The sequence below is a fragment of the Pteronotus mesoamericanus genome, unplaced genomic scaffold, assembly GCF_021234165.1.
Source record: "Pteronotus mesoamericanus isolate MK-2021 breed Mesoamerican mustached bat unplaced genomic scaffold, CSHL_Meso_final scaffold_85, whole genome shotgun sequence".
Taxonomy (NCBI): Eukaryota; Metazoa; Chordata; class Mammalia; order Chiroptera; family Mormoopidae; genus Pteronotus; species Pteronotus mesoamericanus.
Genome location: NW_026555329.1, coordinates 37,292,464 through 37,319,435, shown reverse-complemented (window position 1 = coordinate 37,319,435; position 26,972 = coordinate 37,292,464). Strand labels below are relative to the sequence as shown.

The 26,972-nt window shown below is 34.4% G+C and overlaps 1 protein-coding gene across 4 annotated transcripts in view; it reads right to left on the bottom strand.

The window, feature by feature from the left end:
* KMT2E (lysine methyltransferase 2E (inactive)) overlaps positions 1 to 26,972 on the bottom strand; it is an 87,187-nt gene that overhangs the window by 2,863 nt on the left and 57,352 nt on the right. For all 4 annotated transcript variants that reach the window (XM_054564581.1, XM_054564582.1, XM_054564584.1 and 1 more), the window contains 19 exons: positions 26,511 to 26,683; positions 26,080 to 26,118; positions 25,409 to 25,639; positions 25,166 to 25,296; positions 24,025 to 24,142; positions 23,014 to 23,123; positions 18,207 to 18,471; positions 17,216 to 17,314; positions 8,290 to 8,454; positions 7,419 to 7,727; positions 5,582 to 5,836; positions 5,275 to 5,419; positions 4,477 to 4,727; positions 4,063 to 4,119; positions 3,374 to 3,937; positions 2,095 to 2,381; positions 1,225 to 1,313; positions 990 to 1,115; positions 711 to 808 (listed from right to left, as the gene is read on the bottom strand). In XM_054564581.1, coding sequence (XP_054420556.1) covers positions 711 to 808; positions 990 to 1,115; positions 1,225 to 1,313; positions 2,095 to 2,381; positions 3,374 to 3,937; positions 4,063 to 4,119; positions 4,477 to 4,727; positions 5,275 to 5,419; positions 5,582 to 5,836; positions 7,419 to 7,727; positions 8,290 to 8,454; positions 17,216 to 17,314; positions 18,207 to 18,471; positions 23,014 to 23,123; positions 24,025 to 24,142; positions 25,166 to 25,296; positions 25,409 to 25,639; positions 26,080 to 26,118; positions 26,511 to 26,683 — 3,512 coding nt within the window. The remainder of the gene's footprint in view (positions 1 to 710; positions 809 to 989; positions 1,116 to 1,224; positions 1,314 to 2,094; positions 2,382 to 3,373; positions 3,938 to 4,062; positions 4,120 to 4,476; positions 4,728 to 5,274; positions 5,420 to 5,581; positions 5,837 to 7,418; positions 7,728 to 8,289; positions 8,455 to 17,215; positions 17,315 to 18,206; positions 18,472 to 23,013; positions 23,124 to 24,024; positions 24,143 to 25,165; positions 25,297 to 25,408; positions 25,640 to 26,079; positions 26,119 to 26,510; positions 26,684 to 26,972) is intronic.

Sequence of the window (26,972 nt, the reverse complement as noted above, 5' to 3'; positions counted from 1 at the left end):
GCTTCAAACTTAATTTGCCTGGTTTAATTTCTTTTGAAGACAAGTTAAGGAAATGATGATCTTTAAATTTAATCTGCTTTTTTCCCCCTAAGCAAATTAACACCTGTTTGGGGGCCTTACTGTGAAATAACTTTAATAGCCCTAAACACCCAGTTTTAATTCCTTGATTGAAATTTCTACACTCAACCTAATGATAAATTGGTTATGGTAAATAAAATTGCTCCCCTAAAACCACTCTCATTGTTAACATCTTTCACAAATATAAAATTATATAAATAATGCTCAAATATAAATAATCCTAATACAAGATTACGTAAACATATGATGTTCTTTAAGGACAAAGAAAAAGGAAATCAATCTCAGATTCCTCATCTTTAGTTTCTAAAGCTACTGCCACGTTGGATTATCACATCTTCATGATCCACGATGGAGAAAGCATTTCTTTTAAATGAATGTCATCTGACCTTTCATTTTTAGAGAATTTCATTAAAAGAAGACTATGAATTTCCTAAAAAGCAAGAGAATAGGGGTAGTGTTCCTGGAGAAAATATAAGCTATTGAAGTGCATTTAGAGCATTAGCAAATTGAGTCAAATTTTAACAGGGAAGTGTCTAGAAATCATAAACTGATATTTGACACAGCAGAAAAATCTGTGTGCATACTACCACCTGCTTTTCTGAATGGCCATGTTCAAAGGTCAATGTTATTACCTTGCTCATTTTTGAAGGGCTTTTACAAGTATTTTGAGAAATATCTGGGGATGGACATTCATTTGAAGTCATGGGTTCTAGATTTTCAGGATCAGGATCTGTAAAGCAGAAGAAAGTATATAAGTGCAAAATTCCATTAAACAAATAAATAGCCTTTTACTAACACTATGAAGCACTGTTCATTCTACTATTCAAACCAACTTTTTATAAAGACCCTCTCCTTTCTGATTTAAAAAGGTATTTAAAACCATAACCCTGTTAGGTCATCTGCTTACTGACCTTCCACAAGTTCACTGAAAGAAGGGACAGGGCCCTTGGGTTGCAACTGGGGAATGTGATTTGAATGAGATGAAGGTGAAGACAGAACATGACTCGGTGAGCATGGGACACATGGTGATTCTCCCCCTAGAGATGAAGCAGAAGCAGACCCAGAGAAAACATTAGAATTGCAAAGAACGAGGGTGCAAAGTGACCAGCTGACTCCACTTTTTGGCAACGGAACAAGCTTACTTACCACTATCTTTATCTTTACGGTGATCACTGAGAAGTAAAGCTCTCTGGTAACTCCTTTCTCTCACCTGCTCCACTGAAGTTGAGGCAGTCCTTTCAAACAAAATCATATCATTAATTCAAAGAAGCTACTGCTGGCTAGATTATCCTTTTCCCTTGATGGTCAAAACATGTCCTCTCAGAGCAAGACTTTTGCTCTTTTGGGAAAACACTGTGGTGTTCAGCTTTGAAAACAGCATCCCCCACCCCTTAACAACTTTCAAACCTGAGATTTTATTGTCATTTATTTGAGATACTCAATTAGATTCCATTCCTTTGTCTTAAGCAATTTCTTGGTGAAAAGGATGGGGGAGTTGGAGGGTCGTGTATTAACATTCAGAATGTCACTTCAGGTTACCAAATATACTGTACTAATTACTTTGTGTTTGTATTGTAAGCTTAGCAGGAAGCTCTCAGTGGTAAGGGACCAAGGAGCAAAGTGGATATGGTCTCCTGCCCTTTGCCAAGACCCATCCTACATCCACCTGCTTCTACTGAAGAAACACTATATATGGTTCTTTCACAGTAACTGGTAAAGAAATTGCAAGATATTGACTATGATAAAGGTTCTTTGAGGAGGAATATTTATGTGAAAAATGTGAAAACTACCAAGGAGTAAACACAGTGGACCTTTTAACACAGGCAAATGCATAACTGGAAGAGGATCTTTGAAAATTGTGTGTAAACCTCTATTTGCTTAGCTTTATGAGAACTAACAAAACCTTGTTCTTTTCAGAATAGCATACTTCAGATCTTTACATAATGAAGACTTTTAATTATAAGGTATACTACTTGTAGTTCTCAAGTTACAAATTAGGTTTTGAAACAGGCTTACCACTGAACTTCTGGTTCGTTCTTCTCAGTGGCAGAAACTTCCTTAACAAGACAATTATTGCTGGTTTCTTCCGAAGAAGCATTATAAACTGTAGCTGGTGTTGGTAAAGGTAGGCCAGCAGTGCATTCTACCTGCTCCCCATTTTCACTCCTGTTGGCACACCCATCACCATTGTTGCTCAAGTTTCCACTTGCATGAGGTGATACACTAACCAATGGAAAGTGTTCTGTCTTAGAGCCACTTTTCCTAGCTTCACGTTGTCTTTTACGGTATTCTAATAGAGAAACCTTAAGAAAGACAAGGAAAAGCAAATCTTTTATTCTTGTTTTATATGTCAGAGTCAATCTAGTCTTTTTTTATAAAGAGAATTACTACATTTATATTAGGAAAATTATGTAAAATAATTTGATTCTGAACAAATAATAACAATAATATTATCAAATGCCTACTATATGCCAGGCATTATATTTAATGATTTACATACATTATCTCATTTAATCCTCACAACAACCCTATGAAATAGGTAAATTATCATCCCCATTTTACAGATGAGGAAATTGAGTAACTCACTCACTCAAGGTCACACAGCTGGTGAGTGTTGGAGCCGGGATTCGAACCTAGGTCTTACTTGAAAGCCCGTGCTCTTTCCACTATACTACATTGCTTCCCACAAAGTTGCCAACTGGACTCTGTTATAAAAATTAAAAGCACACATCACTAAAATTCTTTGACTTATAACGCAATAAGCCTATTAACAAATAAAATAAGTGTAGTTTCTCCCATTCCTCTGAAATAAGGCATGCTAATTGTCTTGCTACATATGCCAAATGAATATGGTGGTTAATCAGGGAATTATTTAATACTTATTCAAAATACAAGTAATACTGAGGAAAAAGGCAGTTTTTTTCTATGCAAGGGTACCTGTTCTATATAAAATAAAGGTAGTAACACAAATATCATACAACTTTGTTTATTTGGTAGGGAAGTGGCTATCAATTCAGAAGTTACTCTTTTTTTTAAAATAATCATCTCAGGATTTCGATCTCTGAAACCATGCTCATTATAAGAAATTTTCCATATGACTAGAGTGTTTTACTTCTCCGTAGAAATTTTCTAATTAACTGGACATTTACAAAAGGTTTAAAAATGTACACATCAAAAATTCAACCTGAATAACTATATGAATGCCTTACATAAATATACAATAGCTAGTTATTACCCTCAGGAGGAGTATGAAAAACACACTATTAAAAGGACTATAAATCTTTAAATTTGTAACCTTTTTCTTTTGTGGTGGATTCTGGGGTGTGCAACTTCCGTCGATCAAATTGTCATTAACAGTCCGTCCGAAACCAGATACAAGCCCATCTTCTGAAGTACAAAACACAGGTGTTTCCATAAACATGCCTCTAGTATCATCCTGCATCAGGCACTTTGACTCACTTATTCGGAAGCCTCCTCCAACCTCCAACTGATGTGAGGGTGTCAGGTCCCTCAAGTTAGAGTTTATTGAGAAGTTAACGCCTGTTCTGTCAGGACTCTTTACCCAGGAAGAATATATCGTGCCCCGTCCAGAGTGAGTAGATTCCAGTTGGCTGTTAGAATCAGTCCTGTCATGTGTAGGTGTTTCCATGCTTTTATGTAAGGCAGTTTGCTCGACTGCTTCAAGTCCCAGTTGAAGGTCTGAGACAGATTCCTTTTCTCCAGGGCACTGCCTGGTGACTTCAGTCCTACTCCTAGGGCTGGTATAACCAATAGTCTTTATTTCTTGCAGACCCAGTTCAGTTAAATTAGAATTTCTAAAAGGCCCCAATGTTAACATGGTAGAAGATCTGTCATATCCCTGTTAACAGAATTAAAAAAAAAAAAAATTTATGACATCTTGAGACTGATATTTAATGATTATTAAAGCAAAATAACGGTATTAGGGAAAAGTCACCAACTTAAATAACCCTCTTGAATACTTACCTCTTGACTGTAAGTGCGTCTCTTAATTTCAGGAGAACTTTCTGGGGAAGAAATATTCTAAATAAAAAGAAATAATTACAATTGAAAATTAAAATATATAACTAATTCCTTGGTATTTATAGAAATGAAAACTTAAAATGTATGCAAACTTTGGTTTTAAACTTTCTATTTTATTTCCATTTCCAATAAAATCATTTGCTTTAAAGTCAATTTGATACACAGTCACTTAGTCTGACCTCTGAGTATCAGTAAGATGAAAGTGAAGCTCATTTTAGTAAAAATTAAAAAGTTCAAAATTACATAAATGTTCTAAATTTTCTCTTTGTTTCTTAAAAACTTTCTAATCTTAGTAAACCAGTTGTTAAAGGGGGAAAATACATGAGTTAAATTTTTTTTTCCATTTAAATTTCTCACCTCAAAGTGCATGGTATTTCCTGGTGTGCCAGGAGTTACTGGGGTAACTGGCGAATAGATGGGTTTATAACCATTTCTACAAGTTTCATCATCTGATTTTATTCGTGGAGGAGTGGCAAATGATGGGTCTGTAGGAGTAATATCTATGTGAGTTGGTGTAGCGTAAGGTGAAGGAGTAGGGGTGGAGGTTTCTGAGTAAGCAGAATCTAGCAACTGATAAAGTCTTCGTTTTTTCAGTGGTGTAGTTAAATCTGTTGGGTGAAAGAATTGATAAGAAAAAACACTGCTGGTATTTGCTACAAAGATCAAAACTTCAACAATAGTAATGATGACAACTTTCATCCCCAAACAAGTTCAGGGTTTTTTAATTTATTACTAATATGAAGCAATCTCTTCCCACCTCCCAACTTAGTGAATAAGTTCATTTCCTTATTAGCATGCATTATCTTTCCAGAACGCTTACAGGCCTAGGGGTCTCTAAGAATTCTTAGAAGTACGATGTTAATTTCAATGATTTGTAAGAGTCCTTTTTAAATCTGTTTGAAAAGCAGCCACCCCAAAAGTCAAACACGGTCCAAAAATTTAGCCATTAGCCCCATCATACATGGTACTGCAAATTAAGGCTTTCATGTCTATCTTCATCCAAAAGCTTGGAGGATAGAAGTGAGAAAATATATATAATAAAGTATTTCTTATGATGTATTTTACATAACGACTAAAATATGCCTGTTTATATTAAGTCACACACATCTGGCCATGTTCTTCACATTAAAACAATACTGAAAAAAAAAAAGATACCTGGAAGAGAACAGCTTTCATTTAATAGTAGTGGACTTTTATTTTCACCATTGACTGTAGGACTTCTGGATCTTTCTTGACAAGATAAACTAAACCTATGTAAAATTGTTGAGTTTTCTTCTTCCAGAGCTTGTTTCAACCATCGCTGAAATACATTAAGCAATAAATGAACAGAAATCAGTTTGTCATTGTTTATATAGCCTATGACTATAGAGCCGATTCCAAAACCATTTCACTACCAGGAATGGTAGTAAGCAATGAGGTTGACATTTGGCTCATCAGATTTTCATATCCAAAAAAAGTTTACCTTCTTGCATGAGCCAGAAATGTTTTCAGTAGGTTCTTTTCTTCTCCTTTTCTCTGAAAGGAATGGTGAAGTAAATCTAATATAGTGCTTAGGAGTAGAGTATACATGGGGGCTGTACGTGAGACCTGGTAGAGAATTAAGCTGCGTAGCTAATACTTCAGGATCTGTGGTTATGCGCAGAGGCCTTTCTGAAAGGCTGTCTGAAGGTTTTCCTGTCTTCTCATTCTTCTCACTTAACCACTCATTGACCAAGTGCTAGAGAAAAGAAAAATTCGAATCACTACATATGTAATTACACAGATTCTCCTATAGAATATTCCAGTACACCACCTGAAATTAATATATTACCTAACATGACATTTAATTGTTCATATATGATATGATGTTCCCCCCCAAACTCAAATGTCACATTATGTATCCTTGGTTATCACTGTTTAGTCCTAAATTTTTTTTACACAATACTTTGTAGGAACAAAACACATGGTAACTTTTGTAAAACAGTAAAATCTAAGACACTTTACCATCTCATAAACACAAACACTAAATTTAGGTTTCTTACTGCTTCTATTGCAGGTATAAAATGTTCACTACTTTGTTAGAAAAATCTCATTTGGGGCAGTGCTTTTCTACTTGGCTGACCATTAGAATCTCCAGATGAGACCAGTGCATGTACATTATTTAAAAAAAAAAAAAAAAGCTGTCAGCATTGACAGTCACTGTTGACTGAGGGCATCTGACCAGGAATTTAAATAAATTTATAGCACCACAATCATTTAGTCAGGTAATAATTAACAAGCAGGGATGATGTCATAATTGTATTCAAGAAAGCAGCTGCTTTTTTAACACGACTTTTTCCTTCCACTAATCAATATTACAAAGAAGAGTTTCGATTATTTTTGTGTCCTTCCCAAGTGGGCAAAAATAACTGCTTATTGTTAAGGCAGTAGTGGTTTGTTTGATGAAGATCTGTGATGCAGTAAGGAGAGCACAAACTTCAAATTAAACAGAACTGTGTTAGGTCTTATCTCCAGCTAACCCTCTGAGCCACCATTAAAGTATATTCCAGGGGCCGTCCTAGATGTTTATTAAATATACTGCTCATGGTTTCATAGTACCTACAAACTACTGAATATGTTAGGAACAAAGGCAAGTTTTAAAAGTATTTTGATACAAAAGTGTGTGAGGAGGATACATTTATTATCTATCCCCCTCCCCCAAACTGCCTACGGATTACCACTTTGGGATCTGTGCTCCGTCCTGTCTGCTGTACTCTATTCGAAAATGAGAGAAAAACAGAAGCTTCATAAGGATGTTCTGTTATTTGTGTACTCAGGTTGGTTTTCAGTGACTAGTTCCCCATAACTGCTTCATTAAATTTGACAGTAGGCTTTCAAAGATTTATTAATTGATCTAAAACTATTCCTTCTTATAAATTTTCACATTCTTAGTATATTCTATGGAAATCCAGAGCTTCCTCACATTTAATTCTTATAATCTGTCTATGTGTAATATATTAAAAATACAAAGATCCAAAAAAAGGAATATCTAAAAACAGTTACTTCGGATAAGTGTAGATTTAGTACATAGGGTAGGAAAAATTATTTACAGAAATCCTGAGTTGCCATAGTAAAAGCAAGTCTTGACAGACTCAGTATTATCATTGCCTTTATAACAATAATGCAAACATTTATATTAACTGATTTTATAGTTTTGCAATTCTCATTCTTAGCTACGAAGTATCAAAACTATCCCTCTTATTCTGTTTCTCATGAGATGTTACATATTTAACCTAAGACAGTTGTTAGGAAACAGGTCTTATGTTCATTAAGGGTCATACCTTCTTTGTTTTGGGGTACTTTGTAGGACATTTATTAAGTGCTGGAACTTCAGATTCAGTAATTATTTCTGTAAGTGCAGTTTCAGTTTCTGGCTCTATTGCAAGTACAGTATTTTCAATATCATTTTGTTGTGAAGTAACTTCTATATCAGGAGAAGCTGGCTGGATATCCGAACACATGCTGACAGTTCTGTGTCTCCGACGCTGCTGTCCAATGTGAGTCCTACTGCGAGAAAAACTTTTTCTCTGTTTTGTTCTATTCACTTTGGCAGGAGTTGGCTTGCTAGCAGTTTCTTCTTTTGCTTGTTCCTAGTTCAAAGTACGACAGAATGGAACTTTAAAAACTATCTTTACATAAGTGAGAAGTTGAAATCTAATAGCACTAATCTTATTTCAGAAGCGAACTTCCCGAAATTTCTTTCTGAACTATAATATACTAAATTGATATAGTTAAAAATGTTTCTTACTCTCAAAAACAAAACAAGTAGAGTCTTATATCTCAAGTCTAAATTCTCGTAGGATTTGAAAAATGCTATTGAAAGGCTAACATCAGCTCTGTAATTTATGTTGTAATGGTTAGGGTCGTCCTGCAAAGCAAAAGAAAGGTCGCAGGTTCAATTCCCAATCAGGGCACATGCCTGGGTTGTGGATTCAGTCCCCAGTGGGGGCATGTGCAAGAGGCAACTAATGGATGTCATCAATGTTTCTCGCCCCTCGTCACTTCCTCCCACCCTCCCTCTCTCAAAATAAAATTTTTTAAAAGGCTAATAATATCAGACATTAAAAATTCTTTATAAATGTAATTAAATTGGGTGTGGAAGTTTTATTGGTGTTTAAAGGTGAAAATATAACTAGACCTGAATAATAATACCTGAATAACTTCAGCATCACTAACAATCTGAGCATCTTTACATTCTGTTTTAACTTCAGTTTTGGCTGTGCTGATCCTTTCCAAAGCTTGTTCTCTTCTTTTTTCTCTTTTTTCCAATCTGGCAAAAGCTTGCAGGATTGCTTCCATTTTCCTTTCTTCTCTTGTCTATGAAATTTAAATTTTAAGTGACATAAATATTGCTTTGAAGTAAAATTCAAAATCCAAATGATGTTTATGGCAAATTTAGAAAATAATTTTTATGATATTGTTAGCAAAACATTTCTATTGATGGTAGGGTGAACACATTTATATTCATTTGAGGTATTTCAGATTCCCAAACACCTCAGAGCTAAGCTCTGATGTTAAACATGTATTTCATGAGAGAAACACCTGGATGATTATGGATAAAGCAAAACAAAACAAAAAGCCTCAAAAAATAAATCCTACATTGCTTTACCAAACTGAAAGTAGTTATTCTCAGTAACACAAAAGGCAGACTTTTGTATTATTAAGATTTAAATAAGTTCCTATGTTAAAAAGGTTAAATTCCTATAAACTTCTGAAGTAGATATATTATTGACATGTGGTAGCAGGATATTGTGGGGTAAAGTCCCAGGTTCAAATTATGACTTGTACCAGTCACTACCTCCATGACCCTAGGCAACAGAACAACCTTAGTTAACCTTTTCAGCCTCTTATAAAATGTCAGGAATAATACTTACACTTCATGAAATTGTTACTGATTTCAAATACAAAATAGCTGTTAAGTTTTTCAACAGTACTTGGAAAATAGTAGACATTCTATACATACTACTTCGGCCCTACTGCCCTCCATTATAGTTCTGGTAAAGCATTCCTTTACATTCTGCTCCCTCTGTCTTACACTGACACTTCAAGACAGGGACTGAGAAACATGAAGAGTTCTTTGAGCATCAGTTCTCTTTGGAGAAAAAATAGTAAAGCCAAGACCCAGAGACTTGGCCACTGGGTCTGACAAATGCTTCAGCTTTCAGCCGGAACCAAGAAGCACGTCCGTCAACTGTCCAGTTCTCCACATCAAAGAAACAGATCGTGAGGCTCAGATTCCTTATGTTTCCTCCTCTATTGCCACTGATGTGAGGGAGAAAGATCAGAAACTCAGGGTCTGGCTGCATGGTCTTTTCCACATTGGAGCTTTAATTTCAGTAATTATAAGCAGGTAGTTAAGCATCAAACTCACGGAACAATATACTACTTACTCTTTTCTGTGTACTTTTTCTTTGTTATAACATTCAGTAAGGAAACAAATTAGTATGTCCACAAAACTCCTCTGATATTACCTATAAGTTTCTAGATAGTTTAACTGCCATACCTGCAAACGTGTCACTCACAAAATGTGTTACCTGCACCCTCTTTATTTTACAGGTAAGGAAACAGGTCAAAAAAGGTAAGATTACTTGTTCATACATGCATACCTTCATCTTATATAGCACGGGTTTAAAAAAAAAAAAGTCTTTTTACTAGAAGTGGAGATTTTACGCTGATTTTTTTTTTCCTTAGAAAATTCCTCCCTGGTATTTTAAAATCATTTTACTCAACCCCCTTTTATTTTATGGCTCTCTATAAAAATCCCTGTCTCTATAGAAATCAGAGCTTTTCTAAAACCCTGAATTTAGAAATCTGGAATAACTGAGAAATGTAATTTTCATAATTGCTTCACCTGTTCAGTGGGGGTGGGTGGGGGGAGGAAAAGGTAATTATTATTACTGTGTTTATCTCTTTAAAAACTTTGAAAATACATCTGGGAAAAGTACATTCCTCAGGAAGAAACAAACTTCAATTTGCCTTAGCAAGGATCATTCCATGTGTTAAAAAATAATTACACATGAGCCAGGCACCCAATGAAGATATGTTCTATATCATGATTATCCAGGATTTTCTATGATGAATATAAATTTCTGCCAAAATGTAGTCCAATATTCACTTGTTTTGGATGGTGAATGTGAGGATTGGAGATAAATTATTTGATATAAATACAAAACTCATTCAATTAAAAACAACTCCCTTATAAATAATACAATTAACTCATACTCAAAGCAAAATCCTTTATTTAGAGATGAGTCATAATCTTTTCGAGCTGGGTCAGGATCTTAAAAAAATAATATAGTCCTATGCTGCTTAAGAAATCTAAGCCCATGTGTATTAAGTGACTCACTCAAAGGCAGTGCCATAATTATTATCCAAGTTTCCTGGCTCCTGATTTACTCTTTCCAATTAACAGCCACTGACACTCTCCATAAAACAAAATAAAGCATAACTGTTTCTCATTTACAACTGTAAACTGAAAGCACTAAACAGATACCCTAACAGCTTTAGCCCAGTTTCACCTTAAAACAAATGTTGGAAAATATATGATGTCTGATTTTCTACACGAGAAAAATCAGTGCACTTAACCTACTTTTATTTTAAATTCCTTAAGGTTCATGTCAGTTAGCTTTTATATTCACCACTCCATCTACTGCATTCTTTTGATGCATAACCAGGTATGCAGTGTCTATTTAATGAGTGAAAATTTACCACCCATGCGATAGATCTAACTGAAAAATAACAATTTTGTGTATAACGATGTAATTACAGCTGACTGCTTAGGGGATTAAAGAAATTTGAAGTCCTAATTAAACCCAGCAGACTGTCCATAGACCCTACACCTGTGCTTGATACAGTTTATGTCATATTTGTCACAAAAGGCTACTACTAAGACCTGTATTTCTGTAACCATGACTCATTTCAAGCCAATGTTTGTCCACACCGCAAAATCATTTCATTTACTGTGAGCTGGACAATGAATAGATCCTGACAGAATTATAATCAGAAAGGGTTGACTTTCAGGAATACTCCATTATTTCTTGAAATTGTTAATGCTGTAGTGTTGGGTTCTAAGTAAAACATGAAGGACTCTATTGAGCTCTACTTAAGAGATTATTTTTATGACATAATTTGTAGTTATAACAAAAGCATATATATAATTTCCTATAAGCAAAAAAAAAAATCTGCTTAGTCCTTTAATAGGATTTTATCACTAGAGAAAAATTTTAACAATTTTTATTTCAACTCTGCTTCAATGTATAAACACACTGGAGTACAGATTTAACTTAATACAATTTTATACTTGGAAAACTATGGAGATCATCTAAGCCTCCTATTCAACAAATGTGAGAAACCTAATGTCCAGTTTAAAGATTACATAATACAGAACATTTTCTAATACTGCAACTGAAAAAACACACCTCACTCTGTAAGTTATAATTCATCCCAAAAGAGAGATCTGGTAATTTGAAACTCAGTTGTGTAAGCTTACACACTGTGATGCTCCATACACAGTAGCTTTCACAAGAAATTTGCTAGTAGTAGCAAATAAGAATTGAGAATGAAAACAAAGATATCTACAGAGTTGTGCTTTAATTTTTTACCTTACTACTGGGTAGGAAGGGGCTTTTCTTAAAAACAGCAATAACAACAAAATACTTGTCTTTTAAATTAAAGGGAGCCCTGGCTGGTGTGGCTCAGTGGATTGGAGCGCTGGCCGGCCTGTGAAACAAAACGTTGCAGGTTTGAGTCCCAGTCATCAGGGCACAGGCCTGGGTTGTGGCCAGGTCCCCAGTAGGGGGCACACAAGAGGCAGCCAATTGATGTCTCTCTCGCACATCTATGTTTCTCTCCCTCTTCCCCTCTCTCTAAAAATAAGTAAATAAAAACTTTAAAAAAATAATAAAGGGAAAGGGCAGGGCCAACTTTCCATGTTATCCTACTCTATAGACTTGAAATAGGGAAGTTAAAGATTCCTTCCTCAAGTAACTTTCCTCACCCTTTTGAACAGGAATTAGAGATTAACATATTTTAGAAAACAGATAAGACTGGTTACCAATAAAATCATTCCAAAAGAGTAAGTATAGTTCATGGTGGTATCTATATTTCTTTACCACATGATGATTTAAGTTTATCGTTGCACTTTTTCCTATTTCTTTTTCATACTTCCTATGTTTCATACATTATTCCCTACACCCCATCCTCCCTGAAATCTTCTCCAGAACAGAGACCTTTGCCTTCTTTGTTCACCTAATACCAAAGATGGTGCTCAGCTTGTAGGAAACACAAAATTTTGTTAAGAATTGTGTATACATTATATAAGGCATGTGTCACTTATTTGAAGGCATATGACTTCTAAGTAAACAAGATTTTGGTAATCTTTATTACAAGGCAGCTAAAGCTAAATCTTCATTTTGTTTGAACAGAATGTAAAGTTCTCTTTTGCTATTCAATACTACAATGTCATTAATGATTCATCTTTAGAAATACAATTCCTAAACTATGACGAGAGAAAAAAAGGACCTTAGAAAATTAAAATTATTAATCAGCATCAACTTAATCATGCTGTAAAGTGAGATGGATAATACAATGTCATCAGATAACTTTTCTAACATTCTAATTTTACTATTAAAATTTCAATCTTCTTAAATCACTTCATACAAGTATTAGTAACAGCATGGAATCTGTATAATATTTTCTCAGACTGTGTGTTCCATGTAATAAAAATCTGTAAAGTGTCACCACAGCCCTGACCAGTGTCGCTCAGCTGGTTGGACGTCAACCCACAAACGAAAGGTCCCTGATTTGATTTCTGGTCAGGGTACATGCCTGGACTGCAGACTTGGTCTGGGTTCCGGATGCACGCAAAAGGCAACAGATGGATGTTTCTCTCACATCACTGTCTCACGCCTCTTTCTCCCTTCCTTCACTTCTCTCTAAAAATAAGACCTTTTAAAAGAAAAAGGTCTTGCCACAAAAAAAAAGTTGCGAGGGTGTACAAGTTCAGGAAATGCTAACAATTTCTTTAGTTTTTAAATACACCATGTACACTGGGACTCTCCAAGCTGAGGACATGGTATGCTCTTTACTAAACTGGCCACAGAGCTCTTTCACAAAACATCATAAATTTGAGTTCTGTGGAATATTTTTAACGTGAAGGACGAGGGCTGACAAAATAATGAGGAATGCTGCATCCTGGCAAGGCGTCCAGGGCATAACCTGAGCTATAAGGAAGCTTCATTCTGTTCACACTCACAGCCTGTATCTTGCCTCAAATGCCTGCCATAAAATGTTTAGTAAGTTCATTTACTGATCACCCACTTGCCCCAGGAACTGGGTTTATGACAATGAAAAAACTACAAAATACTGCCTTTACATAATTTATATTCTAGTGATACACAAGTAATTCTCGATTACCCTAGCTGCTTGACAAGTTCAAGAATCTCATACCTAGGTGGTGACTATCCTTTCATATCCCTTTTGCTGTTTCTGCAATTTCTATCCTCCTAAATCACTTTCCATGAACACCAATTTAGGCCATCTATAATAGTCCATCAAATATTAATCAAGACACTATTCCCAAGATAGTCTTTCCATAAGGTTATGGAAAATTATTTTGAAAATTTAATATAGTGAACATATTTAAAGATTAAAGATACTTTAAAAAAGGTTCTTTTCATGAATTTTAAATTGGGGGAAGGAACAAGCCGCCTTTTTAACTTAAATCTTTTAAGGGTTTTATCTTTTATCACTTGTTAATTCAACAAAATAAGGTGAGCTTCCCAGTATCTAATCCCCTTCTGCATGCTCTCTCTACCTCTAATAAGATGATGACCACCTCACCAACCATATACCTGGGGGAGTCTACTCAGTACTGCCTTGGTTTTGGACTCCAGTGAGTATAAACAGCTTAGTTTCAAATGCAATAACTTAGGTTAATCATAAGAATCTCCTAAGCCAATTCCAAACCACTGCCTAAGAAGTTATTTCTCATTAGCTAAAGGGAAATGTCCATAACCATGTATTTGGTTGCATACCATTTAGCCACAAGTTCGCTTTTAAAAGCAGGTAAGCATTTTAAGGGGGGGAAAAAGAGACAATACAATGTTAGGAAGGGGGAAAATGTTAATAGAAGTATAGTTTTCTACCCTGACGACATAGTAAAATCTGAATAAATATTCTTTCCTGAAATCAACCAACCAACCTTATCTTTCTATACCCTTCCCCTTCCCCCTCAAATACCAGCCTACAATCTCAGCCAAATATGGTTTATCACATTTTTAACTACCTCCAGGCTACTTCCCCTAGAGAATTACAACCGTCTGTTCAATTCCATACAATTTAGCTATAAGCTAATCTGCACTTTAAACTGTACTCATAAGGTCTATCATGAATACTACCTAGTTTATGAAATGGTCTCTGATCCACCCAGCTATATGCCATCCCTTTTCTATCTCCTTTACCATACTTCTTGTTGCATTACAATTGTTTTTGTAAATGTTCCTGAAGGCAGAGATAATCATTACCTTCCTTTCTCACCAAAAGGATCAATCCAGCAATCAACATACATAAATCGTGGCACAATTTTTGGAGGCTGAGCAAAATGCTAAATATTAGGTTGTATATGAAACTGCCATTTGTGAAGGTAAAAATGGTCAAATCAATTTCATATGGTTCAAGCTATACTACAAAATGATGGGCTTTATTTAGTGTATTTGAATTTGGACACTGTGGTATTTATCTGTAAGGAGAATATGACTGATTCCTTTTATATATCAATCTCGTACATATATGAGAACTAGTACTACTTATATGCCACAAAGATCAAGGGTTCTGTCACAGGAGAAAATTTAAATCAGCTTGACCTAAGTTTCTGATGAGTTGACCTTATCTTTCTAAACACTGATGTTAACCTAACCAAAAAAAGTCAAACACTAGAAAAATAAATATGCTGATTACTGTTTTAAACATTTTGGCCCTCACAAATACTAGTATTTTGGCAGAGCAAAACAACTGTATCAATTGCTTAAGAACCAGGGTGCATTACTTTTGCGTTTTTACTTGAGTGTATCTAAAAATTCTATAACTGAAACATCAAAGCAAACGTAGGAATTAGAAATAACAACATTGCAAGTGACTTTGAGGGCTTACAGGTCAAGCATCCAAGGATTTTTTAAGTATTTCATTTCCCTTTAAAATACCAGACAAATTCTAAGCATTTACTCTTTTTCAAGTTTTCCACAGTTTATTCCTATGAAAAATTCCCAGCTGCATAGCCAGGTAACTGAGATACAGTATTAAAATAAATATGCTACAATAGATATAAAAATGAAGTATTTTTCTATATTAACATTGCATCCTAACAGGCAAAAAATCAGGACCAAAAATGGATTCCCAAGTAAACCTTTTTGTCTATCCAAAGTTCCATCAGCAAAAAGGTGTATTTTCTCCTGGAATCTAAAAATGAGGATGTTCTAAGTGCCACTACTTTTCTCAGCGTTGACAGAAGAATATATTCTAAAACTAACCTCATAGCCCTGGCTGGTGTGGCTCCATGGGTTGAGTGTTACCCTGCAAACCAGAAGCTCGCCGGTTCAATTCCTGGTCAGGGAACAAGCCCGGGTTGTGGGCCAGGCCCCCAGCTTGGGGCTTGTGAAAGGCAACCACACATTGATGTTTCTCTCCCTCTCTTTCTACCTCCCTCCCCCCCCTCTAAAAATAAATACTTTAAAAAAAAAATTAGCCCCATAGTCATACCAACTTTTACAACAAACAGAATGAAATCTGAATACAATTATATGGACACAAAACAAACCTCCAGGTTTTTTAAAATTTCTTATTTTTTCAAAGTAGTTGTTATAGCCCTTAAAACCACTTGTAAAAAAGATTCCTCCTACCAGACATATACTTCATACAGAAACCAGTGTTACCCTAACTTGGTATTATAAAAGTTCCTGCAGAATTAATACAAATACAAGGCGGTGTCAATTGTAGAATGAACAACCCTATGTGAAAATCTAGTCAAGAAAGGGTAATTTGGGTAGGTATAGGTGATTCAGCTGCAACTGAATCTTGTTAAGTTCAATATAATTCCTTTGGGTAGAGGAAGAACATTTTTTAAATAACCAACCTCCTCCAATATTTTCTCCTGTGTTTGTTTTTATTTTCTCCTATCTCTATCTTAATTTCTGAGGCTATAAAAAGTTCTGCATTGCTTTAACAATTTGGAACGTCAACAATGAATCAGTACAACAGAAATGATCGTGAAGACAATAAAATAGAAAACACACTTACATTAGGTATATGCCTACCATGACCTAATTCCACTTAGCCCTAAGTACACGACCTGAGAATTCCATGGAATACAGCATGAAAATCACTAAAACAGTAAGAGAGCATATAAAATAAAAGGGACAGCAGAAAATCCATACTAAGATCATCAGTTGTGTAGTCATTTTCAAGTCTTAGGGAAAACTATATGATAATACTTTCTTAAGTGGCCTAAACATTGTAATGACTGCTAAATTAGCATAGGGAGAGAAAATATCTTGTCCTAGTTCTTACACAGGTAAAATATTTGCAAATATAGTACAAAGATATTAAATTTATTTTAATGAAAACCTTATTTTATGATAGTATGATACAGAAATAGTAGCTACCAAACAATGAAGTATTTTTTTTTGCATAAAACATTTATTTGGTGCTATTAAAATTTCATTTTTGTTTTACATTAAATTATGAAGAGAAAGGATACATTTTAGCTAATAAAAGACATTCTGCAACAGTAATTCTGGAATTAAAATTTATTAGTAGTTTTCAGCTTCATAAATGTTAAAAAATAATTTCTTAAATGTCATACATTCTAAAATGTCTAATGAACATACAGGAAAAATACAAAAGATTAGTGGAATAACTTGAATGGGAATGGCAAAGCCAAACAAATCTTCAGTGGCATATGAATGTTTGCTAAATTCAAACAAAAGAACAGTGTAAAAGCCCTCTTAAAGGCAGCAACAATTAAAGAGCAGCTGTCACTAAGCCCAAGTGACAGCATGAAGCAGCTACTAGCTTCCCAACTTACCATCTTCCTTTTCCTTTCTGCAATCTGCTCCTCTGATTCCATTTCCACTTCATTGCTAATGGGAGTTTTTTCCTCTATATCATCAATAAAATCTGGTTCCTGAAAGATGAAATGACTTCTTTATGGAAACTACTACTTCACATTCAACTAGGCCATTAACCTATTATAAAGGTCTTTCAACCACAACTAATTAAATATACAAAAATCATAAGCCTACTTAAATCCATTTCACAAATTTGAAACTGGTTTCCTAATTCAAGAAGTTTTTCGGAATCAATTAATTTTGCTTTTTAATTTTCTAGTCAATGATGTTCTTATCCATAGGACCTACAAGGTCAAATATGTTAGGATAGCCTTATGTTTATATTCTTCCCAAAACATAAACATAAATTATTTCACAAAACCCAGTATCTACAAATGCCATGTGCCCAATAAATTTTTAATTTAAAACTTCAGGAAAATTATTCATGGAGATGACTAAAACATTACTTACATTTTTACATTTAAATGGTCCCTCCTTTCATTTGTTTAGAGGGCATACAACAACGTGTTTCCTGGAAGGGCAAAAGTATAGGCCAAATCCTTTCCCCAAAATTATCTGGTGTTTTTAAGAAAATTTTCTCTTAAAAGTCTTGTCTGTCACTGATTTAGTATGTCCCAAATATTAAAGGAAGGAAAATTTTATGGTTTAAGTTGTTAAATAAGAACATTGACTATGAATACAAGAACAGTGAAATCTGGAAGAATTTTTAAACTTAGTCTTAGAAAAATGTTATATTCAATTCTGTAAGAATTTGCTGGGTGAAGTTTCTTAGTAGTTTAACAAACATTGTACAAATTCAAGCAGACTTGCTATTTTACATTTATAAATACCTTCATTAAATAACAGAATGGACTCAAAAATTTTATATAAAACAGGTTAAAATATGACAAATTATTTTTCTTTGTCAATGTCTTTCATCAAGAATCAGCAGAACACAAAATTCAGTACCTGATTATTTGATACTGATAGTCTCAGTGGAGAAAGCTTTCTCTGTTTAGTTTCTGGGCTCTTCATTTTATGTGCTGTTCCTTCACAATCCAAAGTAATATTCTGATTTTGTGTATCCTTTTCTTTTGGAATATCTTTTTCTTTTTTTCCTTTTTTCCTTCTGGTCTCATAACCACTGTTGATGTTTTCCGTGGACTCAGAACTACGTTTTAGAACGGGGCACTCTGGATTTTCTTTGAGGCATGCGCAATCCACCTTGTACTTACTAGAAAGAGAACCAGTTAAATATTTATTTTAGACATAAAAAAGGAAACTGTAAAGTTTTCTAGTCCATTTTAAGCTGAAAGTACACAAAATTGTATACTATTGCTAATTATAAACAGTCCTTTTCACTAAATTTGCATTTCTGGTATAACTATCACAAAAAAATTTTATTTTCTTATTTAAACAATGTAATAGAAGTTCATTTCTGGGCCTTCAATCATAATCATAAGGACAACTAGTAATGGTTTACAGAAAAAAACTCCAATAAATTAAAATGGAACCTTTTTAAGGAAAACGATACTGTGGTTCACATTAAGGTAAAAACCATACTTACTTCAGTGGCCCCAGAATGTTATAAACTATATATACTTGTACAAATAACAAAATACTGACCCTAAATTTAACCTAAATTAAAAAATGCTAGGTATAATAAATACCAAACCTTAACTAGTTTCTCTAATACTTTACAAATTATTTCAATAACCAAGTTCCTTTAAAAAGCTACCCTGAAAAAATTTCAGGTAATGCTTCCTTTTCCCCCCCTTTAAAAGGGTGTTCCCGCTTTCAAATGGAAGCTTGAAAAATAACTGTTGTCTTTCATCCTCACAGTGATGATAAGTAATTACTCTCATTTTACTGATGAGATTAGACTCAGAGGGACAGTCTCTTAGTTAATAAGTAAGTGGCAGGGATGGCATTCAGATTCAAGTCTATAGGAGTCCAGGGCCCACACTTCACATCTTCCAATACTTCTTAATGCTCTGAACTCTCTCTCTCTACAACCAAGATTTAGTTCATATCTAAAATACAGACTAAATGCCCAAACCCACATTAAACAGTAAAAGAAGTCTCCCACTTTGCATATTTTAAGTAGCTTAATGTTTGTGCACAATAAAAATAATTTACTTTTCCAAGTTTCTAATACTCTTGCTCATTCACATTCAACACTGGTAGAAAGGTACAGGTCAGAATGCCTAAATGCCTAATTCTATGAATTGGACAGAATTCAAACATTAATGGTCTACCTCCCACCTCCCCAAACTAGGTGTTAATAGGAACTACTTTGAAACTCCTTCTAGGTGTCTTCTTTGATTTCAGGATAACAGAACTGCAAATAATGATGGCAACAGCAAATGTGTATTAAGCACTTATTCTGTGTGAAGAACTGTTTTAAATGTGTTAACAAATCTTCAAAAAACCCCTTTAGGTATTATTCTCATGGTATATGTGAGGTACTGAGGCAAAGAGAGATGAAGAAACTGGTACAAGGTTACATAGCTAATAAATGACCAAGCTAGGACTAGAAACCAGAGAGTTAGATTATAAAAAGCTTTTATTAACCACTATGTAATACAGTCTCTGAAAGCAATAAGCACAGAGCCATTCTGTTAAATTTTCCACTGTCTTGAGGAAAAAAGGCCAAAAAGAAAACAGTATCTGTGATAAATATGACTTAACAATTAACTAGAGATGCATACTGAAGGATTTTCACTGATGGAAACCAAAGTGAACATTAAAAACGTCCGCATTTCAATAGGGTATCGCACAAAATTTAAAAAATAAAATAGAGAACAGGTGGAAGTGAACTGAAATGCTTAGAATGCCTGCCCCCCATAAACGTCAGTAAGAAAAAACTACCCAACAGAAAAAATGAACAGATGATTAGGCAATTCAGAAGACAGAAAAACCAAAATCACAAATAAATATATTAGAAGATCCTTGGCTTCATAATCAAAGATAATGTAATTTAAAATATAAAATGCCATTTCACATGGATTATATCAATTTTTAAAGTATTACAGTAAAGTGAAGCAAGGAAATAAAACTGGGAATATAAACTGGTCTTCACCTATGTTTAATATAAACTAAGGCTGTGTACATTCTACAACCCAGCAATTCTACCCCTAGGATCCCACTATGGACAGAACATGTATACATGGAGATATGTGGATAAAGCGATAGGAGCATTCTTTGTTAATCTAAAGGTCCAGCAATAGTAGAATAGGTAAATACCATCAACAGTGAAAAATGAATTAGAGCTGCACATAACAATAGAACCGAATCTCACAAGATTAATGAGAAAAGATGAATGCAAAATCATACAGATTATAATTTACATATAATTAAAAAGTATAAAAAATATTAGTCCTATTTAGGGACAAAGGAGACAAGAATACAAAATGAGAGAAATGAAAGCTCCCTCAACAAGTAGTGTTGGGAAAACTAGACAAATATATATAAAAAATGAAACTGGACCACTCTCTTGCAGCATACACAAAAATAAACTCAAAATAGATTGAAGACTTAAATGTAAGGCCTAAAATCATACAACTCCTAAACTATCTGACATCAGTCAGTGTGTTTCCTTTTTGGATATGTCCCCTTGAACAAGTAAAACAAAAGCGAAAATAGGACACTTCCGGCCAAGATGGAGGCATAAGTAGATAAATTGCCTCCTCGCCCAACCAAAAGGAGGACAACAAATTTAAAAACAAAAAATGACCAGAACTGCCAGAAAGTTGAACTGTATGGAAGTCCAACAACCAAGGAATTAAAGAAGAAACATTCACCCAGACCGGTAGGATGGACAAAGATGGGACATGGAGGCAGAGAGACCTCTGGGCAGTCCCACATTTGCATGTGGATAAACCAGAGGAACAGCTGGGAAGCAACATACACCGCACAATCCAGGGTTCCAGTGCGGGAAAAGAAAGCCTCAAAACCTCTGGAGGTTAAAAACCTGTGGGGGTTGAGGAGGCAAGAGAAACACCCAGCCTCACAGGAGAGTCTGTTGGAGAAACCACAGGGTCCTAGAATGTACACAAACCCCCCCCCCCCCCCACCAGGGATCAGCATCAGAAGGGCCCAATTTGCTTGTGGGTAGCAGGGGAAGTAACTGAAAGCTGGCCGAGAGCCAAGCAAGCGGCACTGTTCCCTCTCCGACCCCTCTCCTACAGACAGCGTCACAACTCAGCAACCTGAGTTGCCCCGCCCTGGCGAATACTGAAGTCTCCTCCCCTTCCAATGATTTCCAAAGTGAGAGGAGACAAAGAAATATGGCCCAAATGAAAGAACAGATCAAAGCTCCAAAAATAGAACTAAAGGATGAACACTTTAATATAAACAATCCAATAAAAAAATGGGCAGAGGATATGAGAAGACATTTCTCCAAAAAAAGACATACAGATGGCCAATAGACATATGAAAAGAGGCTAAACATCACTAATCAGAAGGAAAATGCAAATCAATACCACCTCACACAAGTCAGGATGGCTATTATCAAAAAGTCAACAAATAACGTGTTTGCGAAAATGGGGAGAAAAGGGGAACTCTTCTGTACTGTTGGTGGGGCTGCAAATTGGTGCAACTATGAAAAACAGTATGGAAATTCATCAAAAAACTAAAAATAGATCTACCATACAACCATAAATACACTTCTGAGTATCTATTGGAGGAAAACAAAAACACTAATTTGGAAAGACATATGCATCCCTATGTTCACTAGAACGTAAGTTATAATAGCCAAGATACGGAAACAACCCATCAATAGATGAATGTATAAAGAAGATGTGGAATGTATACATACACACACACAAAATGATAAAAAAAAGAATGAAATTTTGCCATTTGTGACAGCGTGGAAGGACCTAGAGGGTATTACACTAAGTGAAGTCAGAGAAAGACAAACACAGTATGGTTTTATTTACATGTGGAATCTAAAAAAACAAAACAAAGCAAAAACAGACACCAAAGGGATGATTCCCAAAGGAAAGGAGGGTAGAGGGATGGGTGAAAAAAGTGAAGGAATATAGTCAATAATATTGTGATGTTTGCATGATGTATTACTAGAATTAGTGGGGTGATCACGTTGTAAGGTATAAAACTTTTGAATCACTTTATGAAATACCTGAAACTAATATATCTAATAAAATATTGTATACCAATTATACTTAGATAGGAAATGAAAGGGTTGAATTCTATATAAACAAAGTCATAAAAAAGGGAAAGTTTGCCCTGAGTGGTGTGGCTCAGTTGGTTGGGCATCATCCAGCAAAACAAAAGGTCACTGGTTCAACTCCTGTCCAGGGCATGCATTGGAGGCAACAAAGAGGCCAATGTTTCTTTCTCACGTCAATGTTTCTCACCCTCTCTTTATCCCTCCCTTCTCCTCTCTCTAAAAATAAATAAAATCTTTAAAAAATAAAACACCTAAAACAAAACCAGGTCAGTGTTGTATGGCTGAATTAGGATTACCAACCATAATTACCATTAGCATTTTCATTACAATAGCAATTAAGAAAAGTCTGGAAAAGACCTAAGCAGCACTGCTGTAATGGAACCTGATAATCAAAATGCTTGTTTTCATGTACTTGAATTGGTCTACAGCCATACCACCCTGAACACGCTAGATCTTGTCAAGTACTTTGTCTCATAATAAGTAAAAATAAAAAGCTATAAAAAGAGGACAACTACTAATTTTTTGAGGACATTAAGGAACTATTTTGAAAAAATAGATAACACAGATTCACAGATTTCAACTTACCAGTTCCCATAGTCAAAATCAAAGGCAATAGTAATTTCAGTTCCCTTGGGAATACTTTGTATAGAATAAATGTAAAGATGTATGGTTCCATCTTCAATCTCATGCCTCACCTATTAATTAAAAGAATAATCTTATATTTCTATAGGTTATTTTCCACCCTTAGAAGCATTTCATCCTACAATTTTGAAAATTATTCTATTCAAAGTAATTCACAAATACAACATGGAAAATATGGCATTATTTACAAGACTTGTAACTATAAATTAGTCATCAACTGGGAAAAAGATACGTCAATGCAATTTTGCTGCAAACTCTACAGCCCACTATGAAGTATTAAAAAGAAAAGACTATATTTCATCAACTCTACAATGCATATATTTTCACCTTTTAGTATCTCCAAATTTGGGAGTTTTTAAATGATGGCATCTTTGATTTGATGAAATGCAGTAATGATAGAGTTAACCCAATACTTTTCTATGACAGACACTGTTCTAGGTATTTTACATGATAACTCCTTTTTACAGACAAAACTGAAGAACAGACAAGGTTATAAATCTAGTTAGCCAATAAGAAGACATGAATCTAGTAAGCCTGGCTTCAAAAGCGTCATTCTTAACATTATATAACTATAAAATTAAAAGTTTATTTTTTTCCACATTAAAACACAATTTTATTGTAGCACATATAAAAGCTATTTCATCTTTCAGCTTTTGTCATCTACCTTGATAAAATCAGAACATGTATTTGATCCACATTTATAGAGAACTTCTAGGATAAATAGAAGTCTAATTGTTCCTCTTATAAGGAACATCACAGTTTCTTCAATGTGCGAAGCATTAATTTTTAAGACTGCAAAGCCAACATCACCTAAATTTTCACAATGGAAAGATGGTGAAGTATAAAATGCATCAAAGTTAAAAGGTGTTTTTAGGCTACCCCAAACTACTGTGGTTAATACTCAGGTTCCACACACCCTCAACCAATCTCCCAAAAAGTTTTCTGTAAGCTTACCTCTGCATTGGGTGTACAAGAACGCCTAATGAACCGGGCCTCATTCCCAAAAGTCCTTGCATCAACACACATTTCTAGCCCATGAAACTTAGAATAGAATAAAACAAAAGGGTACGGTCTATAAAGAAAGAAATGCATTATAAACTATTAACATTTTGAGTTAAAGAAACTTCTGAAAGATTCAGTTAGTAGTGAAGCCAAGAGTTGAATTATAAAGCAGTTTGACACCAGAACCTATTCTTAACCATTAGGTCAGTTCATGCTTGTAAGACTTTTATCTATTCCTATAATTGTACATAAATCAAAGGTAATTAACTGGAGGTAGAAATTCAAATTTACAAAAAAAGATTAAAAGCAAGTTACAATTGCCTTTACAGACGACTCAGAAATGGATGGCTTTAAAGACCCCACCTTCTAGTGCATTTCAGTGTTTCATTTATATCAGTTTCAGTCAAATCTGCTATGCAAAAGGGAAGGAGTCTCATATATCTTAAGTAAAAACTTATAAACAACAAGAAATATTTTTAATTATAGCATACAGACTGAGAATGTTATCTCCCTAGAGAAACAAACATAGTACTACTAGATCTCAGGGAAGCAATGGCCCTGATAGGATCACATCAATTTCCCCTGAAAATTACAAACCACAGAAAAGGCCTCCAAAGCCATTCCTTACCCACGAAGTGGGAGTTGAAAATGGTGGCAATAATGTAAGACCAAATCTAACACTATCTAATTATGAGGAAGTGGTTTTGCCTGTGACAGTCACCAATGGTCTTTTTCAAGTTCTAGCAATTATATTGCAAGAAATTAGGAAAGGTCCTGAAATGATACAGTTCCTTTCAATCTCAGGTAACTGAGTTTTTAATTAACATCCACCTATACTGTTGCAGTTTATCTTTAAAGTAGATTATTTTAGTGTTGTCAAGATAAAAATAGGTAAGAGACTGAGGAATATGCCTGCATTTTTATGCTGTTATATTTTATTATAGTTCAAAGTCACTGTCCAACTACACTAGTTTTAAATATAAAATAACCACTTAGGAAAACAAATTACATATAAACACAGCATCTTGCTAAAATAGCCAAAAATTCAATATATAACAAGAGGAAACTAATATGAGGAAATAAATGAACACACCTCTTAAAGAAATATCCATTTGCTTCAAATTGTTCTCTTAGCATAAATTTCCCTCTATATTCGATGATAAGTGCATCAGGAGGCAAATCTTTTGCAGATTTCAGAATTTTCTTATTTTTTTGTATATGGCTCTAAAATCAGAGAAATGTTGAGATTAATGGAACTTGAATGCTTTTAGTCTAACTACTTAAGATATACAGTAAAAAAAGGTTTTTATTACTTTTTGGTAAATGATATATTTACCTCTACAGGAGGTTTGAAGAGCAAGTTGTTGGTATTCAAATTTGATTTATTTATCTCTTTTTTGTCATTTCCATTGCCTAATCTCAGAGCTATTCTTTGTGCCTCCCTCTGAACACTCTCGCTATACTGGTTGTTATTTGCCTCTTCATATCGATCCATCCATGCTTTGATTTTTGTCTCCCATCCAAAATTTGAACCATCAGACGAAGGATCAATCTCTGGAGCTGAACCCTAAAATCGCAGGAAACTTAAGCATCAGTATCTGGACTTACAGTATTTATTCATACACACACAACACACACAAAATCAATGACAATGTATATAAAATATAATATAAACTAGAATATGTGACTTTGCATTCATATATCTAGTATATTAACACCAAATGTACTGGGGACATGGAATGCAATAGTAGCTGAAATTCAGATCACCCAAAACTTTAATATTAGAAATTGCCGATATATCTCCTTTTGGCTATTTTTAAACAGTGTTAATAAACTCAGAGTGGCATATTTATCCAATTAGAATTTTCTATGGCCTCAATTCGGATAAAGATAATAAGCAATGAAATGACACACAGTGAAGAAAGCATAACAATGATGAACAAACAACAATTTAGTAAACTCCTGGATTAACAGTTGCTATTAAAGGTTTAAATTTAACATATTTACCTTAACTCTTGATGATTTCCTAGATCCTTCACGAAAGGCCTGAAATAAAATGGAATTCTGAGTTTTGGATATAATTAAAACTTCAGAGTCAATTGGTTTACTGCAGCTTTTTACTGAAGTCTAACAATAACAAAAATTTTGATATAACCAATACCAGAAGAACTAGGGAAATGTTTAAGTAAATAAAGTCATCTACTAGAATACTGTTCTACTATTAAAAATAGAATACAGACTATGTAAGAACATGAAAATATGTTTATAATACAATGCTAAGAAAAAGTCTAAGTTTTCTGTGTGGTCACCATTACAACCACAGAAAAATATTTGCTAAAAATTGAAAGGATATAAAAAATACTATAATAAATCCTATAAAATTCATTTCAGCTCCCACCACTTTCTATCTTACTCATCTAAAAAAATGAAAAACTTACTTTTTTACATTTTGAAATGTTTTGTTCTTTCTCCCCACTTTTTTTCCTTCTTTTATCATTAACCTTAGAAACTCTCGAAGCAGTTAAAGTAATTGATGTTGGGGTATGCTGAAATGCAGTATATAATTCCACAGGAACCTCATCACCACTCTCAGTTGCACTGGTATCACCATCTTCAAAAGCAAAATAAAAATTAATGCATGTGTAATAAATACTTCTATTTCAAACAATAAAAGAGCATTCCACATGAGAAACTATTATATACCCATCTTTCTGAAGAATAAACTTTTGTTTTCACTACTTCACTTTGCTCATATTAAGAGATCTTTAAATGCAAACTACAAATGTCAGTTGTCATACATCAAACTATAAAGGATGCAAAAGTCCGATGCAGATGGTGTTACTGTGGGAAACACACAGTTGCATACACTGCCAGTGGAAATTTGAAATTCCCTCCAAAGA